The 20,035-nt window shown below is 43.2% G+C and overlaps 2 protein-coding genes across 3 annotated transcripts; one reads left to right on the forward strand and one right to left on the reverse strand.

Annotated features, from left to right (window-relative positions):
• Positions 1 to 256: 256 nt before the first annotated feature.
• On the forward strand, positions 257 to 14,426 carry LOC137426830 (beta-1,3-N-acetylglucosaminyltransferase lunatic fringe). Its single transcript, XM_068115769.2, has 7 exons — positions 257 to 683; positions 1,084 to 1,132; positions 6,499 to 6,601; positions 12,127 to 12,277; positions 12,413 to 12,664; positions 12,956 to 13,041; positions 13,358 to 14,426. Exons 1-7 carry the CDS (start codon positions 351 to 353, stop codon positions 13,419 to 13,421), a joined length of 1,038 nt encoding a protein of 345 aa, XP_067971870.2. The 5' UTR covers positions 257 to 350; the 3' UTR covers positions 13,422 to 14,426.
• LOC137426831 (uncharacterized) lies at positions 14,382 to 19,587 on the reverse strand. 2 transcript variants are annotated; one of them, XM_068115770.2, is made up of 2 exons: positions 19,435 to 19,587; positions 14,382 to 15,282 (listed from the first exon to the last, which is right to left on the reverse strand). In XM_068115770.2, the coding sequence occupies exon 2, from the start codon at positions 15,261 to 15,263 to the stop codon at positions 14,772 to 14,774; it is 492 nt and encodes a 163-aa protein (XP_067971871.2). In that variant the 5' UTR covers positions 15,264 to 15,282; positions 19,435 to 19,587; the 3' UTR covers positions 14,382 to 14,771. The 2 variants fall into 2 exon arrangements, with proteins under 2 accessions (XP_067971871.2, XP_067971872.2); XM_068115771.2 differs by lacking the exon at positions 19,435 to 19,587 and adding an exon at positions 17,345 to 17,458.
• Positions 19,588 to 20,035: the final 448 nt, after the last annotated feature.

A 20,035-nucleotide genomic window follows, 5' to 3' on the forward strand; every position in this document is an offset into this window, starting at 1 on the left:
AAAGTTTGTTTTAAGTTTGAATCGTGGGGATTTCGGGCGACTTGGCTCTAGTTTATGAACACCGTTACTAAATGGAGCCGTGTCCGTGTTGTAGCAGCGCTGTGTGGTCGATGTCCACTTCGGCGACGAGCGGTCTCTGTTCACCGGGTCTATTCGATTGAAACGATCCATGTAGATGTCGGTCCTGGTGTTACGCACGGGCGGATCGTGGCGTGTCCGCAGGAAACGTGCTCCGAGCGACTCCACTTCCTCGCTTTGTTTCGCTCACTATCCCATGTCGTTACGTCGCCTTTCCTTTGCTCGTTTCCCCGAGCATCTCCCACGTTTCGCGTCCACCTGCCTCCGCGACCATGCGCAATAAGCGTCCCGCCTGTCTGGCGCTCCTCGCCTGCGTCCTTGTCGGGGTCGTGCTCCGCCGGGAGACCGCGAGAGGAGTCGGACCGCGTGCTCGCACCGCTGGTCTCTCGGGCTACATCGCGGGGCTCGCGGGTCGCTCACGGAGGGTCCCCCGGCACAAAGAGGACGCAGGTTGGCTCAAGGAGCGAGATAACGGGGAGAAACCCCGGGGAGGGCAAAAGCTTCGAGCACGGGACATCATGATCGCGGTTCGGACCTCCCGCAAGTTCCACCGGTCGCGCCTTGCGCTGCTCCTCGCCACGTGGATCCCGCGCGCGCGCGCACAGGTACGACATGTAGGCAGGGAGTTCGTGCCGTTGTGAAAGCAAGTAGGGCAGGGGTGTTTCTATTAGCTATTAGTATTATTGTAGGTGAAATAAATGTAATACTGTACGTAAATTACGTAACTCAAATCCAATAGGTGTGAAAGTATTGATTGCATTAAGAACGGCATACGGTACCTGGGCGAGAGAGAGCTCATAAAAAAACCCATTTTAGGAAGTTGGACATTTCAGGTAAACTACTTTAGCAGCACCGACAGTTTCGGACAACAAAAAGGATGGAGTTAAACCTGCGTCTCCTCTTGTCCGAAACTCAAAACCGATTCGACGAACTTCAGTGACGTCACTCACATCCTCTTCTTCGCCGAAAAAAACACTTGCTCACCTTTCTCCTCTTCCTTTGCAGACAATTGTGTTCACAGATGGTGAAGATAAAGAGCTTGAAAAAACATCAGGTACGCTCCTTTCTTAGCTTACAAATTACAATCTTATTATTATTCACCAAATGTCTGTCTGTCTGTCCATCCGTTCCCAGGTACCACAAAAACGGCGGAACCGATCGCAACGAAATTTTGGGTGGGTAAGCCTGGGACCCCCTGGAGTAAAATAGGGCATATTGTTGTTCCAATTTTTTTCCCAATTTTCCAGTTTTTCCAAACACGATGGAATAACAAGTACACACATACATTCAAAGTACACCGCCCCCATGCCAAATAATTAAATATCCTAAAGCGCAGCATTGGTGCAGCTCATAGAGAGTGCATTGGGAGGGACAGGTGTACAATAATTGATCGATTACTTGCATAATTAAAATTAATAAAAGATTATCAAAAAATATTTTCTTAATCAATTGGCTAATAGCATAACTAAACCGCTAGTGCTTCATCCAAAGATGTATCTTTTACAAATTTAATTAAATAAGTCATTAATAAAAATAATTAATTGATTAATCAATAAATAATTAATCGATTAAATGATTAATCAATAAATCAAAAATATCATTTATAGCCACATCACCTGGTCACTGTGATGTCCAAATATTAGCTTCCTAGCTCAAAAGGTGCCCGAGATATTGCCCAGATGAGGAAGAAAATAAATAAATGATTAATAATGAAAATAAATAAATAATAATCATAAAAAAATTAAATAGTTAATCAATTGGCTAATGGAATACATAAACCACCACCATTTCATCTGAATGTGTAACTAAAAAAAAAAAAAATTAAGCCATTCATCGAATAATTAAATAATTAATCGATTAATTAATTAATCAATAAATCAAAAATACCCTTTACAGCCAAATCACTTGGTCATTGGCATGTCCAAATATCAGTTTCCTAACTCAAAAGGTGCCTGAGATAATGCCTAGAAGAGATAGGAAATGTATAAGTACTTAATTAATCGCTAATAATTAAATAACTAATCAATTAATTGATTAATCAATAAATCAAAAATATCTCATACAGCCAAATCACTTGGTTATTGGCATGTCCAAATATCAGCTTCCTAACTCAAAAGGTGCCTGAGATAATGGCCAGAAGACAAAGGAAATGTATAAGTATTTAATTAATTGCTAATAATTAAATAACTCATCAATTAACCGATTAATCAAAAAACAAAAAAGACCGTTTTTGACAGAGGACTTGCTCACTATTGTGCCGAAATTTCAGCTTCCTAGCTCAAAGGGATGGCTGAGATATCGCCCAGACAAACAAACAAACAGGAAAGCAAGAAAACAAACAAACAAACAGGAAAGCAAGAAAACAAACAAACAAACAACCAGAGTGAAAACTGAGTACTCCCTTTCAGCGTGCGTCATTGCCGCTCAGAGAGTTTCTGCTCATAGCTCATCCCCCTTCGGTGCCCGGCAATGACGTTATGCAGCGCCTGAAGGTGGCATAGGAAAAGAGCGGTGTACAATATTTACCTATATGAACAGTGATGTGGCTTTTATTGAAATTCTACAAATACTGTTTAGATTTTGATGACTTGCGTGTGATATGATTTAACGGATGTTTATATAAATCGTTTAAAATAAAAAAAAGCCTTCAATTTCTGATATTTTGCCTTTTCATTTGCGCCTCCCAATTGAAGCCCCGCCCATAGGGCAAGTACCGTTGCTAGTATTTATGAAAAGAAAAGTGAGCAATTCTACAAAATACAGTACTGTGCAAAAGTTTTGGTTATTTTCACTTTTGTGGTGTTATTTATTCCCCGTTAAACATTTGTGGGAAGTTGGAAGTGTGCAAATATAGTTTGATAATAATGAAAATTTATGTGAAAGTCAATTTAATATCACAATTACCTTAGGCTTAAGGTATATAAAATAAATTAGGATTTTTTTAGGATGAATATCTCCTACAATGGTGTGAGGTACACTTTGCATCGTGTGAAATAAACTGGCTTGGTACAAGACAAGAAAAGGCCAGAAAGACCCAGAAGAACCTCTCCAAGGCAAGACAAGCACTTTCTGAAGTTGCTCAGCTTACACGATAGAAGAAAATCAAGTCAGCAGCTGGCAAATGAAATGAGAGCAGGCCTAAGTATTAACATCTATTCCAGCACTATATGCAGGAGGCTGATTGCACTAGGTTGCAGCAAAGAAGTCACTGTTGAGACCACAGAATAACGTGGAAAGACTGAAATTTGAAGACAACACCAAGATTCGGCGACTGAACAATGTAATCGGGTACTTTGGTCTGATGAATCGAAGTTTGAACTTTTTGGATCTTAGAGACGCCATTTTGTACAACCAAGGCCTGGAGAACATTACGACACGCACCATTTGCAGTTGTATTAACACCAAAGGCACATGAGGAAGCACATTGGGCTTTCGGAGGAACGACCATTACAAATGTTTTGGCTGGCAGGCCGCGTGAGCCATGGGGAGAAGTTGAATGCAGAGGCCTGGGGGAAGGTGGAATGGTTTTGCTCAGGGCCATTCCACAGGGCAGGATGAGCTGGAAGATGGCCCCACCTGCAGAAGATGGCTAAGGAAGAAACTCACTGTGTACGAGGGCAATCCACAACGACCAATCCCTCGTCTCCACCTCGTAACTCCTGCCATCCGCCGTTCAAAGGCCCACTTGCCATGTGTGCCAGCAAACTGCACACCATTGGATTGTGCCTGCCCTAAGCTCTCGCTTGCCCCTTTGCTGTGTGAGTCCTGGTATTTGTCGGCACCATTGGCAGATTTGGCCTTCTTTTTATTTTTGTATACAAGATTGTATGTCTCTTCCATTCGTATCTGTATCCTTTGACCGCCAGGTTGGTACCATTTATTGAGCATCTTGTCTGCCCTTTTCCCAGGATACTTTGTAAATAATCCCTGCACAAGTGCGTCTGTCCATCTGTGTGTAACATTCCGTTCCACCCATCAGTTGGACTGTTTGATCGACTCCACCCACAATTTCAACTTAGGCATCACGTGCCTTGTGAAGATAGGCCTCAGCGATGGAGGCGGCGGTCTATTGTCTATACACCGACCAAATAACAATGTGGTATTCTCTCAAGTAAGGCTTTTATCGTAGAGGTTACGCAGGTTCTCGCCATGATGACCGACTATTTTCTCTTAAACGACTCCATCAGGGACCATAAAACCCATGTTTTTGGCTGAGGACTTCCAGGAATCTTGCGATATTGTGAAAGAAAACATGTCATTATTTCCTTTTACTGATGCATATATATGCATCACGAAGATGATAGGGTTGGGAGTGGGTGGGTGAACACTTGGGGTTGGGAGTGGGTGGGTGAAGGCTTGGGGTTGCGAGTGGGTGGGTGAAGGCTTGGGGTTGGGAGGCATCGCTTGAGGAATTGGTACTTTGGGAGAGAGGGAGCGGGGGAAGAAAAGAAGGCCTTGAAACAGTTGCAATGCTGGAGCTGTTCAGCTGGGCTCTAATTTCCAGTGCTGTAAGACGTCTGTTGCGCAGACTGGTGACTGATTACTTGTCCTGTGATTCTGTTGTGATTCTTAGTCGACCAGAACGTTTTCTCTCTGCATTTTTACCAGTTTCGTTATGTCATTTAATGGCGCAAGCAACTGCATTTACTGACACTTGTAATTTTTTGCAATTTGTCTCAAGGATTGGCCTTCTTTTCTCAAATTTACAATTGCCTGTCTTTTTTCTGGCGTTAGCTGAGCTTTGGCACCCATGTTCATGCAATTTGAAACACAAAAACACTCATTAGATTGTATGGCTGGCCTTTTGGAAACATTTTTGCAATGCCTGGCAATAATATACATTGCACGTGATGAAAGAAACTAAACACAAAAATTGATTCCACACAGAGCAGAGTATTTGTAAACAGGTTTTGCTCCTGAGATAAAACGTTAATAATGTTACGTTTTGGGGTATGGATGAAATTCCTTAATGGAGTCAGAATTCTGTACATTACCATGCTCCGTATGCCGCGAAGAACCCATCTTGATGTAAATGAAGTTAGGTCGACTGTCCGGGTAAGAGCGTTTATGTCTCCACATGGAAGAGTGGAGTCATGTTATTTAGGTAGGGCTTATGGTTAATAATTCTCCTGTGTGTAAAGGCCTCTTGTAATTTTGCCCTTTGTTTTTATATTCATCAAAAAGCCATGTCACGAATGCTCCATTCACCCACAACACCGGCAGGGCTAGCAAAAACCCCACAGCTGCTCGATAGGACTAAATCCCTCCCCGCCTACAACTGATGTCACGCGAACCTTCTCGATGAAGGACTATGCTCCGCCTCGATGACGTGTGTAAAAGAAAATCACGCCCCAAGCTTTGCGAGTGGTTGAGGAATGATGGGGTGAATTAATCACGCTCGGCGATTTGTGATGTGACGTCCGGCAGCTCAGGTTGGAAAGGATAAGGAGGAAGAATCCGCCTGAATCGCTCTCTTTTTGTTCTGGTTTTGGTTGGGGCAGTCTCTCTTGCTCTTCATCTCTTCTTGCCTGGTCGCCGATGAAGGCGATGGTGTTGTGCTTCGTGCTGGTTGCGCCTAAGAGATGGTCCGAGCTTGATTCAGCCGAACGTAAAGGACCGAGGGAGGAGCTCTTGCCTGTTTGCCTCAAACCAGCTGGCTGTGGACACGACTCCGCGTCAACACGTGTTTTCCCACGCAGTGACGCGGGACCTGTGAACCACACCAAACCCTCGTTGAGACTGGAGCTAAGTGGATCACGACATCCGACATATATTTTTACTTTCGTTTGCGCTTGTCTCTTTTACAAGTCTGTGTGTGGAGGGATCCTCATTTCGGAACTTTACTTTACTTTTCCTTGTTCCCTGGCATTATTTGAATAAACCCATTATTTTCGCATTGTACTTTTGTATCATGTCCCGTTTCTTCGTTTGTGGGGCGAGGAATAAACCCCCGTCGTGGCCCCCCGTTCAGGTAAGGCCTCGGGTCCTCCCCCGAGCGTGCCAAAGAGATAATCCTGCCAGGTTCGGCTTATACGCCTCGGAGTTAAAAGCTCGTTCGGTTATTCGTCACCGTTAGGTCTTCATCACAGGGCTGACACGACAATACATTAACTTTGCGCTTCAGTTTGGATTTAGCATTTCACTTTTTGACCTATTTCCAAAAATTGCTTTTCACATAAGAAAGATGCATTGAAGCAAAATATATTATCAGTAAAAAACCAGATATACCTTTGGTAAGAGTGTTGTTCACATCTTGTGTTCATTTTGCCCATTAAACAGTAAAATAGAAAAAACTGTTGGGTGTACCTAAACTTTTGACTGGTAGTGTATAATAAATGAAACATGTAAACTCTGTTTACAATTTCTGGTTTTGGTTGAGACCGTGACATTTAGGAGTCTTGTAACCACGTGTACCCACAGGAATCACCATAGTGCAAACACATTGTCCACCGGTGCACAGCAGTCAGGCCCTCACCTGTAAGCTGGCCAGCGAGTACCGCACATTCCTGCACTCTGGCAGAAGGTAACGCACCAGACTATCATTTCCTAGCACCCAAACTCCCAAACGCAGAACTCCACATGAAGGTCATGGCCCATCACGGTTGCTTGTCGAACTCACAATCCCACAAGATATGTGAAACCCTACCCCCATTCCCCAACATAGCTAGTTGCTTTCCTCTCTGAAACAACACTCACAATTTCAATGAAACTTGACCACAACCTTCATCCCCATGAGGTACCAAAGTTTGTTCACGGCATAAAATAAAAAAATCAGGGATAAATGCATGTCGGATAAATGGTTGAGGACATGTTCAATATTGGGTTTTTTTTACAACTAAAATGGCCGCCACTCTACCAGTCGGCCATCTTTGATCATATCGCAAAATAAAGTGAGGTGCATGTGTATGACCCAAAATACACCAAAGACCCTCAAAGACTCAGATGATCCAAAAGACCCAAAACACTCCAAAGACCCAAAATATCCAGAAGACCCAAATGATCCTTAAAGACCCTGAAGACCTGTAAAGACCCAGATGAAACAAAAGACACTGAAGGCCCAAAGGACCCAAAAGCCCCTGAAGATCCAAAATACCCTTAAAGACCTATAAAACCCAAAAGACCTCAAAGACCCAAAATACCCCAAAAACCCTCAAAGACCCAGATGACCGAGAGTTCCCAAAAGCCCCTCCAGACCCGTAAGACACTTTAGACCCATTAGACCAGCTTGGACCCTTGACCATTTAGACTTTAGAGCTTTAGACCACTTGGGCCTTTTTAGATTACAAATAATATCACCAATATTACAAATACATTTGCACAAAAAAAAAATTGTATTATGATTGGTGTAAATCATGACAACACAGCAACTCACATACAGTCATTATCTTCAGTTTAATACAAGCACTTGCCTCTGTAGTGATGTGTTGAGGTGTGCTTAGCGAGCCGATTCACGCTAGTAATAATAATACCAACTAGAACTGCCACTTCATAACTGCTGGCAGTGATAACCGGATACCAAGACGTCCTGCTTTGATACAACCCTGCTTTGATTGAACACATGACCCATGACGTCCTCTTTCTCCTTTTGGCTTAAAAAATTTCAAGGGTTGGGGGGAGAGGGGGAGGGGGGGGGGGGAGGGGTGAGAAAGTTAGGTGGGGAATGGGAGAGTTGGAAGTTGGTGGGCAAGAGGAAATTTGAGGATGGTGGGGGGGAGGAGGAGGGAGATTCCTTAGGTCGGTTGAGGGGTGAGATAGTTCTCGGGTTGTGGTTGCTCAGGGTGGGGGTTGTTCTTGGGGTCAGGATATAAGTCTTAAGGTTGGGGTGGGGGGGAATATATTGGGGTAGGGGTGTGTGGTTTAAGAGTTGAAGGACAAACAAGGAGTGGAGGGTCAGAGAGTTGGGAAAGGGGGGGGGGTTGGCCTATACACCGCACCCTACTTTGATACAACCCCGCTTTGATAACTCCGTTTTGATACAACCCCATACGTAACCCATGACTTTGTTTTTATAAAACTTCATTCACAATTGGATTTAAAAAATTCAATTAAAAAAAAATATTTGAAAAACCAAGATTACAATTTTATTTTTTAAAATAGCTGCCAGACCATGCGACCTATGATGTTTACATTATCAAACTATATTCCCAAATACTTGTTGTTCATATGTGTGAAGTTTCACATCATTATATTAAGCTGTTCTGGAGAGAATAAATTGTAAGATTTATTCTTATAAGAAGTAAAAAAGTACTGTGGCAGGGCCATTGGTTTAAAGAAAAATATTAAATAATATCTCTAAAACCACTGAAGCTGTTGATTTAAGACTTTGTAGTTAGGATCCACTACACTCGCTGCATACATTGTGATAGGTTTCACATCGATCGGTTAAGCGGTTTCAAATAAGGTTTTAAAATTGTTGTTTTTCAAACAAATATGGCTGTCACACCACGTGACCTATGATATCAAAAATTTACACTCCGCCTACGATTGGTTCGATCATGTGTGTGAAGTTTTGTGTTGATTGGATAAGGTTAGTTTTTCTATCCAAAATGGCTGCCAAACCACGTAACCAATGTAGTTATCATTTAGACACTATATATACAGCAATGGTGTGAGATGATAGTTGTAAAATTTCACATCGATAGGGTAAGTAAGCTAAGCACTTTCAGAAAAATAATTCTTTGAATATTTTCCTTAAATCCAATGTGCCTGCCAAACCATGTGACCGGACATTTTTTTTTTCAACATTATGTCCCCATGTGTAGCTTAACATAGTTAAAATTTCACATTGATCCATTCAGTGCTTTCAGAGAAGAACATTTTAAAAGTTTTTGCATGAAATCCAACATTGCTGGCAGACCATGTAACCTATGACTTCATATTTTTCAAGATTTATTCCCCAAGGCCAGTAGATCATGTGTGTAGAGTTTTGCATGGATCTAGTAAGCTGTTCTGGAGAAGATTTTGAAGGTTTTCATTTTTAATCCAATATGGCCATGTGACCTATGATGTCATAAATGTAATTATCTCATACAATTTTTGCATAGATCACACTCAAGAAATATCAAACTGATTGGATTAAGCACTGTACGTGTCGAATTATGACGTCATCATTAACATATATTTTATTCCCCATCGAGAGTTATTGACAATGTGCCGAGTTTCAATTTTCTTTCCATGGAGCGGTTTTGGTGATAGAGGTGCAAAGTTTTTCGGTTTTTCCAACATGGCTCCCATATATCACAAGACCTATGACGTCATTAAAAAAAAAAAAATTCTGCAGGAGGCGGCACTCCTTTGGTGAAAATTTTGTTGCAAAAGTCAAGCGCTTGCAGAGAATATGAATTTAAACGAAAACTAGAACGCCACTCAGTAGAGCGCATACTCCCGCCGTGGGTCAAGTTGGAATAGTACGATTTCACAAAAGTTTGAGGGAGTAGTTCAGTGACAACACAAGACAAGACAACACAAGACAGACACTGCACAGATATATATTTAGAATATATAGAAGATAATGTTAAAAACAAAAAAGGCAATTTCACTTACATTTTCGGATTCAGCGTTCAATTCTTTATAAGTGATTGTATTTTGAGGCATGTGTGACTTCAAATAAAATTGTAAGCCAGGAAAACGTTCGTTTAATTCCTTAGGGATACAACATGTAAAACTGGCCCAAACGTCAAAACAAAACTCGCTCATTTTAAGTCGTACAAGCTAATGCGACCACTCATTCTTCTGGGAAGAATCCCGTGCACATGCTTGTCACACTTATAACTCACCTAAGTCTTTATAAGTTCATCAAATACTGACACCGTGATTGACATTCGCTGAGGTAAATGTTGATATCTCTTCTGAGGTTTATTTAAAAAAAAAAAAAAAAAAAAAAAAAACAGTTTTAAAGCATTATACGTATCAAATGATACATTTTATGAAACGGGGAAACCTCATACACACTTTGGTGGTTTTAAAATGACAGAATATGTCTCTATTTCGGATTGTCTTTATTTCAGATATGTCTTTATTTCCTTTTGCTTTGATTATTTACCTATTGATTTTTGCCTTTTTGCACTTGTTTTTTGTATTCTGTCAAAGCATCTTTGGGCTTCTTGAAAAGCGCTATATAAAATAAATGTATTATTATTATTTATTAGAAACAAAAAAAAAGAACCTTGAAGACGACGCTGCTAACAAAATACACCGCTCGAACGCATAACTACGAGTTTGAACGACATTTACAACAAATATGAAAACTATTTTCATATCACAATGTTAAATATAGAATATATAGAAGATAATGTTGAAAAACAAATGAGCCCCGTCTTCCAATGGTAAACAATCCTTCAAAAAATTCCTGGATCCGGAATAATATCCTGAGCTTCACCAAAAACTAATCGATTCTTCCTTATCCCAAGGGCAATCATCCCACCACCTTTCATCCAAATCCGTTCAGAACATTTCCAGATATCTTGTTCACGAACACACACACACACACACACACACACACACACACACACACACACACACACACACACACACACACACACACACACACACACACGATCGAATGCATTACTCCCTTGCAGGAGTAATAAACGTCAAACAGAAGCGGAATAATAATCCTTACTATAATTCACAGACCGGTGTTTGTTTGTTTTTCATGCTACTCCTCTTACAGTTCTGGCCCGATTACATCCAGACTTGCTACATAGGATCAGCATGACCCCAATTAGTGTAAAAGGGCGTTTTATCTTTGCCGATTATCTTGGGCAGGGGAGGGACGACGACGCAAATTCTCTATGTAAATGTGTATTGTGTAGCGCCCCTCCAGGTGGGAGAGGGTATTACCAGTCCTAACCTTTACAGTATTCTTGCACCCACGTTTTCCAGGGTGGTGAGGTATTTTGCATTATATGGAGTAGGCATGTTTGTGCTTCATGTGCATTACCTGGGTTATTGTTTTTTTTATTTTCGGGAGCGATTGAGAGAGCTGTCAGTTGCCTATACGCTGCCCAAATAAAAGCATGTGTCAGAACATGATGCATGCATAGAACAAGATCACACGTTGGGCGGTTACGCTGCTAGTATAGAATAATAAACTGCAGAAAAACAATAGCGTTCAACAGCTTGAAAGGCATGTGGCACCCTAATATGAAGTGTATTAAGTGGCTTCGTGCTAGGTGAGGAATATGGAGGTTATAGGGACATTCAAGTTACACATTATTGGAATATTACAGTTAGGTGAGGAATATTAACTGGGTTCGGGTTATGGTAAGAGGAATATTAACCGGGTTACCCAACTACCCACAACCAACGTCATCCCACTTCTCCCCGCTCCCATAGGGATCAGGTGTTTCTAGTTAAATAAAATGGCAAAAAGTCATCTGATCAGCCAATTCAAAATCAATCTCCCAGAAAAGGTAGCACAATTGGCCATAAAGTTCCCAGAACACTAAATTTACAGGGGCCTACCTAAGGGAAGAGCCCCGGACCCTACGCAGTCTTGACCTCGCCCTACACGCTCGGATATCCCTCCTACTTTTCAATAGCGATTGACGCCCTTGATGGTGACCTTGAGGATTCAAGTCAGCCAATGCACCGAGTCACCTGTAAGGCCCCTTACGGCAGCTGCAAACTGCCCGAGCACTGGAAGGTGGCTACATATACCTTTTGATATCCGATGGCACAACCCTGCCCTTGCCATCCCTTCAGCACAGCATGCCCGAATTGGAACACTAAAGTTGCTCCTGTTGTGCCTCACATGGCTGCCAGACCATGTGACCTATGCCTTAATCTTTTTCAAGAATTATTCCCCAAGGCCAGGCATACAGCTCCTGTTGTGCCTCGCATTCATCAGCCAAAGAAATTCAGTTGCACATGTCTACGCATTGGACCGTTACAGCCGAGGAAGGATATGAAAAAGGTTTAAACTGACATAAGTCCAAACTCAGATTGGACGCTCTAACCATTACACTCACCGATTACCCAGGTTTCGAAAAGGTAGGAAATAGAGTGAACAAGCCTTCTTTGCTGTCCTTCCTCTATCGACCCAAGGTGGTTTTGCCACGTGGACGACGACAACTACGTGAACCCAGGTGCATTGTCCGATCTACTGGCACGTTACCGGTCATCCGAAGAGCTTTACCTGGGCCGTGCCAGCCTCGACCACCCCATCGAAGCCACAGAGAGGATTGGAAATAAGACGGTACACTTTTGCAGGAATTTATTGGACTGCATTTTAAGTAGTTATTTCTTCAAACGGAATTCCGCAATTGTTTCACAAATCCATCAGCGAATTAAATTGGAATCTAACGAGGTCCTACATTTCCCCAATTCCCAGCGCTCCGTGAATTTTTGGTTTGCAACTGGCGGCGCGGGATTTTGCTTGAGCCGGGCACTGGCAGTCCGCATGCTTCCCTGGGTTGGGGGTGCAGCCTTGGCAGGGGCCAGCGAGCGCATTCGTCTTCCCGACGACTGCACCTTGGGCTATATCGTGCAGCGGTGGCTGCATGTGGCCCTCACACCCTGCCCTCTCTTCCACTCTCACCTTGAGAATCTGGCCCTCATTCCAGTTTCCAGGCTATTGACGCAGGTGAAGGCTACCGTTTCAGCTAAGTTTTCACCTACACAGTTGTGCTGCTATGGGATACCAGTAATAAACACACAGAGCAGGTAAGATGCATTACTTAAGGCATACAAAACAAGTGTCACGATGGAAACAACTGATGACCTCAGTGTTGAATTATTACTGGAAAAATCAACATGGATATGTTAATCCTCCCTCCCTTAAGTGTAAGCAAGTTTGCGGGAATATTAACGTTGGAGAATATGAACCAAAAAAAACTTTGACAACACTTGACATTAAAGTGCATGTTTCTGCCAGGTAACGTTGAGTTACGGAGTGATAGATAACCGCACTAATGTGGTGAACCTGCGTGGCCCCTTCTCAATAAGCGAAGACCCCTCACGGTAAGCAGCAACTGCAACAATGATGATAAACTCGATTTGTCGGATACTGCACAGACTTGAGCAAATGCTAATTATCCATACTTATAGCAATTCTTGAACCTTATAAAAGCAAAACCATCTCCTCCAATGTCATCACAAAGAACGGGAAACATTTGCTTCGATTTCTCTGAACAGCCATCAAAAGAATCGCACTAAATGATCAAATGCTTTTGCACCATTGCCATCTCTGTAGACTAAGCATCTTTGATTTCTAATGTTTATTATCATCTCTCAATATTGATTATTGTTCTCATACATCTCCCTCCCATTCTTGCAGGTTCCACAGTTTGCACTGCCTGCTCTTCCCCGATACATCCTGGTGTCCCAGACCGGTGCATTAGGCCCTATCTGTATTGGACGACAAATCACGATTGTAAAAACAAGAGACTTGCAGGTGCATTTGCAAGTCGTGCTGAAAGCTGAGGTTCAGGGGTACCAACACCAAATTATTTTCTGTGGTTCAATTGTGTGAACATCAAGGGTGCCAATAGCGATCATCAACGTTCGACTCCAAAAATCGTCGCTTTTCAGTTTACGACAAAGTTAACCCTTTCAAAAGCTGTAACTGTGGGGATATGCGTCTCCAAAAATTTCAATTTCAGTTTCAGCTCCCCTCATCTACAATTTGCCCCCACAACACCCTTCCTACTCAATTCTCTTTACTTTCCCTCAACTTCCTTTTACCCCCAATTCCCTCTACTTTCTCCCACCCCCCCCAATCTCACATCATTACTCTTCCCATCCCTCCAATCCATTCTCCCTGCACTTTGGATAATTTTAAATTAAAACTTGACAAAACAGTAGGCAGGTACAGGCTTGGACATAGTAGAATGGGGTGTAACAGAGGGTATAAAGACAACCGAATAATAAAGAAGTAGAAGAGAAGAAACCACAAATTTGCAAATAGATGAGAGTAAAGATAATATCTGGGGATGGACGGTCACTGACTGCTAATTTGTAACCCCGAAGGTGTGACGTCAAACAAACCGATGGAATTTCCACAAGAGGGGAAATAATAAATAAATAAATAAAAGACGGGAGGTGAGCAGTAAGCTTGGACTTTGGAGTTTCACATGGACAGATTACTGCAAGAATGCATGTGACCTAAAGGGTCGGACGAGCGAAAGAGAAGAGCGAAGAGGACACCAACCAGTCTGCGGTGTCTGCAGAATCGCCTGTACCTTTGTCTCTTCGTGGGGCATGTCAAAGATAGAGAGGTTTGGACTTCACAGCATTCAGGTGATGGGCGAAACAGGAACGTGGGACACAGCAGTACTCCATTGAGCTCTAGAGATACAGTATTTCAGTTTTCATTTCTAATAAAAAGTATTTATTACATTCAATAACACTGTCTATGTCCATCTCGAGATAGTCACTTCATTCATGTTATCCTTTTTACCTTTGAGTACACAGGATATCAATATTACATTATCATAAACAAGTTTGCAAAATATTAATCTGCTATTAGCGACTGGGAACCATTTGCAAATTTAAAGAATATAATTTTGGGGGAAAAAAACAAACAAACAAAAAAAACCTTTTGATTTCTTCAACCAGTAAATGCAGTTTATACCATACATCATATGTTGCACAACATTGCACGATGACATTATAATTCATACAAACCAGGTAGATTATATCTCCTAACTCTGTGCCAATGAAAACATCGAACAAATAACAAAGCAACACAATTAAGGAGGAACATTGCAGCTGCTGTTCACCTGACCAGGCAAAGCCATTGCCTCTCCCTGGCTGCACTTTTCCTGCACAATGACCTCACCATCACTTTTGTTTACCACGAGTGCAGGCGCCACACGCCTGGCCACTCCCGCAGTCCCTCCGGCCTGCAGACTGCGAGCAAGTCCTTGCAAAGCACGAAATTTCGCCTGCAACGTGCTGAGCTGGGCCCGCAGCCCCGCGGTTTCATGCGACAGCTGTTCCACTTCCAGACTGAGCTCGGCACGTTGGACCTCGAGGTCCTGCTGCAGGGACACGCGCTTCGTGCGACAGCTGGCTGCGTAACCACGGTTCTTGAGCGTACGCCTCCGCTGTTTTAGGCGCTGAACATCGTCGTGCGGGAGCCCACGGAGGTGCTGGTTCAGCTCGCGCACCGACAGCGACACCAGATGGTCGTCGGACACTGGCGATGCAACAGCTCTTTGTCCGCCAATCTCCTGCCTCATGCTGGTATGCTGCTGCAAGCTGATGTTTGAGAAGAAAGGGATCGGGATTACAGGGAAAAGCAGATAACATACAGGACGTGTTTAATCTGAAAGACTTGATTTGTATCCAAGGAAAAAAGAAGGCACATCAAACTAGAGACAACCCCACTTTCTCAACACGTGCATTGCTGGACTCCGCAAGCTGAAACACCAACATGATATGTTCATTTAAATCTAAACAAACATAGAAAACATCACTACCATCCCAAATACACAAAAGGGCCAATGTGAGAAGGGGACACAACTTTGCCATGTCGATGCGGTGCTGTCCCCTGACGACTCGACTCGGTCTACTGAAGTGGAACGATTTGGCCTCAAAGGAAGATTTTTTCCAAACTACTGTAAATCAATGAAAATACACAATTTCAGCACGAAAAAAGATCTCTGGATAATAATCAGCGGAACAAATCCTTTGAGAAAATAACTGCAATGCAGTTTCAAAAGCGTGCTGGTCCGTCCGTGTAACATTCCGTTCCACCCATTGGTTGATCAGCTTTCCTAACTCCACACACAAATTTAACCTGATTAAAAAAAAACAAAAAAATATGGCCACCATGTTGGTTTCCCTTCAGTATAAAACGACCAAAGCAGCAGTTGAAAGGATGCAGATAGGCGTCACGGGCCTTGTGAAGATGGGCGTCAGCGATCGAGGCAGCAGTCTGTTGCATTATACACCTCCCAAATAGCTATGTGGAAATTTCTCAAGTAGGCCTTATACCCATTATCAAAGTCTTTGTCTGAGGTCATTATTTACTTTCTAACTATGTGTACATATGCATCAGGAACAAGATGGGAGGGGGAGGTTGAGGATTTGGGTGGTGGCGTTGAGGACTTTCAGCAGGGGAGGAGGGGGAAGGTTGAGGAGTTGTGGTGGGGGGCAAAACAAAAAAATATATAACCACCTTTAGAGGCCATTTTTCTCCGCAAAGCGGGGGTTGGCCTTTTTCGGGAACCGTGGTTGTTGTTGTTTTTTGTCCCCTTTTTGAAGCAATGTTTTACGGCCGGATGCCCTTCCTGACGCCAACCCTTTTTGCCGCCTTTAACGACAAACAGGGAATTACCAGTGAACTGGTACTCAATTAGCCGACCTCGGAAGGATGAACAGGCTGAGTCAACCCCCCTGGCGTTAATTCAGCGATCGACCGGGATTCGAACCCAGGATCCTAGGATCCTAAGCCGGCACCCTAACCGCTAGCCCAACACCAGGGCCAACACCAGGGGGGGCAAAACAAAGATGGGGCAAAATTGAGAGGGGTAAGTTGAGGCAGAGTTGGGGGAGGGGGAGGGGGAGAGGGTTGAGCAGATGCAGTGTGAGAGGGTTTGAAGGCTTGAAATGGTGAGGGGATTGACAACTTGTGCTTTGGAGGGGAGGGTGCGGACTTGGGGTTTGTGAGGGGTGGTGGGAGGGGGGTGGAAGAGTTGAGGCCTTCAAGTCACATTTTACACTGCGTGGATGTTCCGCAGGTCCCTGATGGTTCTAGAATAATATGGGTTCCCTTACAAGGATGCAGGAGGAGGCCATTTGGCCCACATAACCTGCACAATGGTTGTTTTCTCCATGCGCTATCCTTTTTTAAATGCTGAACGTCTGCCGTCAAGCAAGGAAGCAGCAAGTACAATTTTTAAAGTCTTCGGTATGACCCGGAATAGGTTCAAACTGCTGACGTCCCAGCCCGAGTGGACGCTCCAACCATTACACAGCATGTTTTTGATAGCAATGCACAGTTCTCAACAACAGCCGGCTGTGAAGGACACTGCCAACTGTCACAGCCGGAGTTTCAAAATAAAAGTCTTTTGCACATTTCATTATAGTTGGTATAAAAATGCTAACAAGGCTGGCATAGTTTTCGTTTATGTGGTTTGTGGGGAAAAAAAAAAATCCATGGCGGAGAACCAGAAAGGCCTACAATGTGCATGGTGTTCGCTCTGGTACTCATTTTGCCGATCTCAGGAGGTGTTAATACAACGGCGTGGCAAGGGCTCAAACTCAGGACCCTAAGATCTCAAACCGGACATCTTAACTGTTAAGCCATGGGGCTTACTCAATGGTGAAGAATCATTTAAACATTGTAGTATCTGGAACCCGGATCTCCACCAATATCTAATCAATTGGTCGTTGTCACACACCCAACTTATCCACCAAGTTTCATCCTGATCCGTCCACAACCTTTGGACATATCCTGCACAGACATATACAGACAGGGGTGAAAACATAGCCTGCGTCCACCTTTGGTGGTGGAGGTAATACAGTGTTAAAGAGAGTCCACAAATGAGGAGACCGAACCCAGGCAGAGAGAGAAGGTGGTGAAGGAGACTTTTTATCCCTAACACAGTGTGGTCACCATTACTGAAACAGGACATGATCAAACTCAAAAGCATGGAAAATGCAAGCATGGAAAATGTTAACTCACCTCTGCCCGAAGATTGGACAGATCGATAATAATTCATGGAATGCTCAAGTTCATTAAAATAACCACAAACATTTCAGGTTTCAGAGACGAAACCTGAACCAGGTCATCGAGACTCGTCTTGGCAATAACGAAAGTACAAGTAAACGATGAATCGGCTACTACTACCACCACTAATACTACCACTACCACTGATATTACTACCACTTCTACAACCACCACCACCACCACTACTAATATTACTACCACTGCTACTACCACCACCACTACTACTACTACTACTACCTACACTATTACTACCACTGCTATCACTACTACTACCACGACCACTTCTATTACTACCACTACAACCACGACGACTACTACGACTACTACTACTACTACTATCACTGATATTACTACCACTGTTACAACTACAACTACCACAACCACGACTACTACTACCACTACTACTATTACCGCTACTATAACTTCTTCTACCACGACAAGTACCACAACCACGACTACTACTACAACTACTACTACTACTATCACTGCTACCACAACTCTCACTACTATTACTACCACCACTGCTACCACTACTACTACCACCACCACCACCACCATTATTACTACCACTGCTATCACTACCACCACCAATACTAATACACTACCACTGCTACCACTACTATTTCTACCACTACTACTACTATTGCTACTACCACCACCACTGATATTACTACCATTATCACTACCACTGCTACCACTACTAGTACAACCACCACCACTAATACTACTACACTACACTACCACTGCTACCACTTCTAGTACAACCACCACCACCACCACCACTAATACTACTACACTACCACTGCCACTGCTACCACCATCACCACTAATACTACTACACTACCACTGCTACCACCACCACCACCACTAATACTACTACACTACCACTGCTACCACTTCTAGTACAACCACCACCACCACCACCACTAATACTACTACACTACCACTGCCACTGCTACCACCATCATCACTAATACTACTACACTACCACTGCTACCACCACCACCACCACGATAATACTACGACACTACCACTGCTATTACTACTAATATTGCTTCTACCACCACCACTGATATTACTACCACTACTATTACAACCACTGCTACCACTACTATTACTACCACTGCTACCACTACTATTACTACCACTACTATTACTACCTCTACTATTACTACTACTACTATTGCTCCTACCACCACCACTGATATTACTACCACTGCTACCACTACTAGTACAATTACCACCACCACTAATACTATTTCCACCACCACCACTAATACTACTATCACTACCACTGCTATCACTACCACTGCTACTACGACTACACGACTACTAATCCGCATACCCAACTAAGAGGTGTAGCGACCCCCTCTGCCTTGGGGGTTGGAAAGACACCGTGGGGTCTTTAATGTCCACCAAGTAATTCGGGTAGACGGGACGCCCAGTTTAACGTCCATTCGAGGGCGGCACACACATTGATGAAACACCTCTGTGAATCACCAGGAAGGCAGTTTATAGCTGGGTCGGGATTCAAACCCAGGCTAGAGACGGCTTATAGTTATACAGCTTCGAGGCGAGTGTGCATACCTCCAGTGTAAATCTACTGTAGTAACTGTAGGCCATCCTGCGAATCGCCTGGTAAAGCATATTTATTGTGAACCATGTCCAATACTCACTCAACTGCAGGGTCAGAAGTCAAAGGGCTTCGTAAAGAATTGGTAGTGAAACACGTGAGGAAAACCGCCCGAGAAACGTCTCGTCGCCGTCACCTCACCACCGCTTCCTGGTCCTTCCGTACGTCGTTCATACCACGTGCCTGTCGGGAAACTAAAAATAAATAAAGAAAAACCCACAAAACCCACCTCCTCGAGTCATTCGTCACGTGGCCGGAAGATAACAGCCTATCGGTGACGTAATCGCTCGTTCATTTCGTTTGTGAGCTGCAATTACTTTTGTTGTTTTTTTCTCTTTCATTATACTCAACACTTTTTACAAGGCAATTCTTTAATATCTCGAATATTACGATAGTTCTACCTGGTTACGAAGGTCATTTACATCATCCAGGCTTGTCGGGCAGAATTTACGAGTTTTCCCAAAACAATCATGAAAATGGACGTCATTATCACATAACTTTAATCTTCATTTCTAAAACCTTGGTCGGACTCGTTGCCTGGACAGTTATAAATATAACTTGATAATCTAACGCCGCAATGGCTTTGAACGGAAATGTACGACATGACGGAGTAGTTAGCAACAGCATCGGATTTATTTTTCAAG

The sequence above is a fragment of the Myxine glutinosa genome, chromosome 5 (assembly GCF_964187855.1).
Source record: "Myxine glutinosa chromosome 5, kmMyxGlut1.1, whole genome shotgun sequence".
Taxonomy (NCBI): Eukaryota; Metazoa; Chordata; class Myxini; order Myxiniformes; family Myxinidae; genus Myxine; species Myxine glutinosa.

Excerpts from the sequence above, each read along its gene's own strand:
- LOC137426830 (XM_068115769.2), top strand. The coding sequence starts at position 351 with ATGCGCAATAAGCGTCCCGCCTGTCTGGCGCTCCTCGCCTGCGTCCTT. Across the intron at positions 684-1,083 it reads TCCCGCGCGCGCGCGCACAG|ACAATTGTGTTCACAGATGG; the intron begins GTACGACATGTA and ends CTTCCTTTGCAG. Across the intron at positions 1,133-6,498 it reads AGAGCTTGAAAAAACATCAG|GAATCACCATAGTGCAAACA; the intron begins GTACGCTCCTTT and ends GTGTACCCACAG.
- LOC137426831 (XM_068115770.2), bottom strand. The coding sequence starts at position 15,263 with ATGAGGCAGGAGATTGGCGGACAAAGAGCTGTTGCATCGCCAGTGTCC.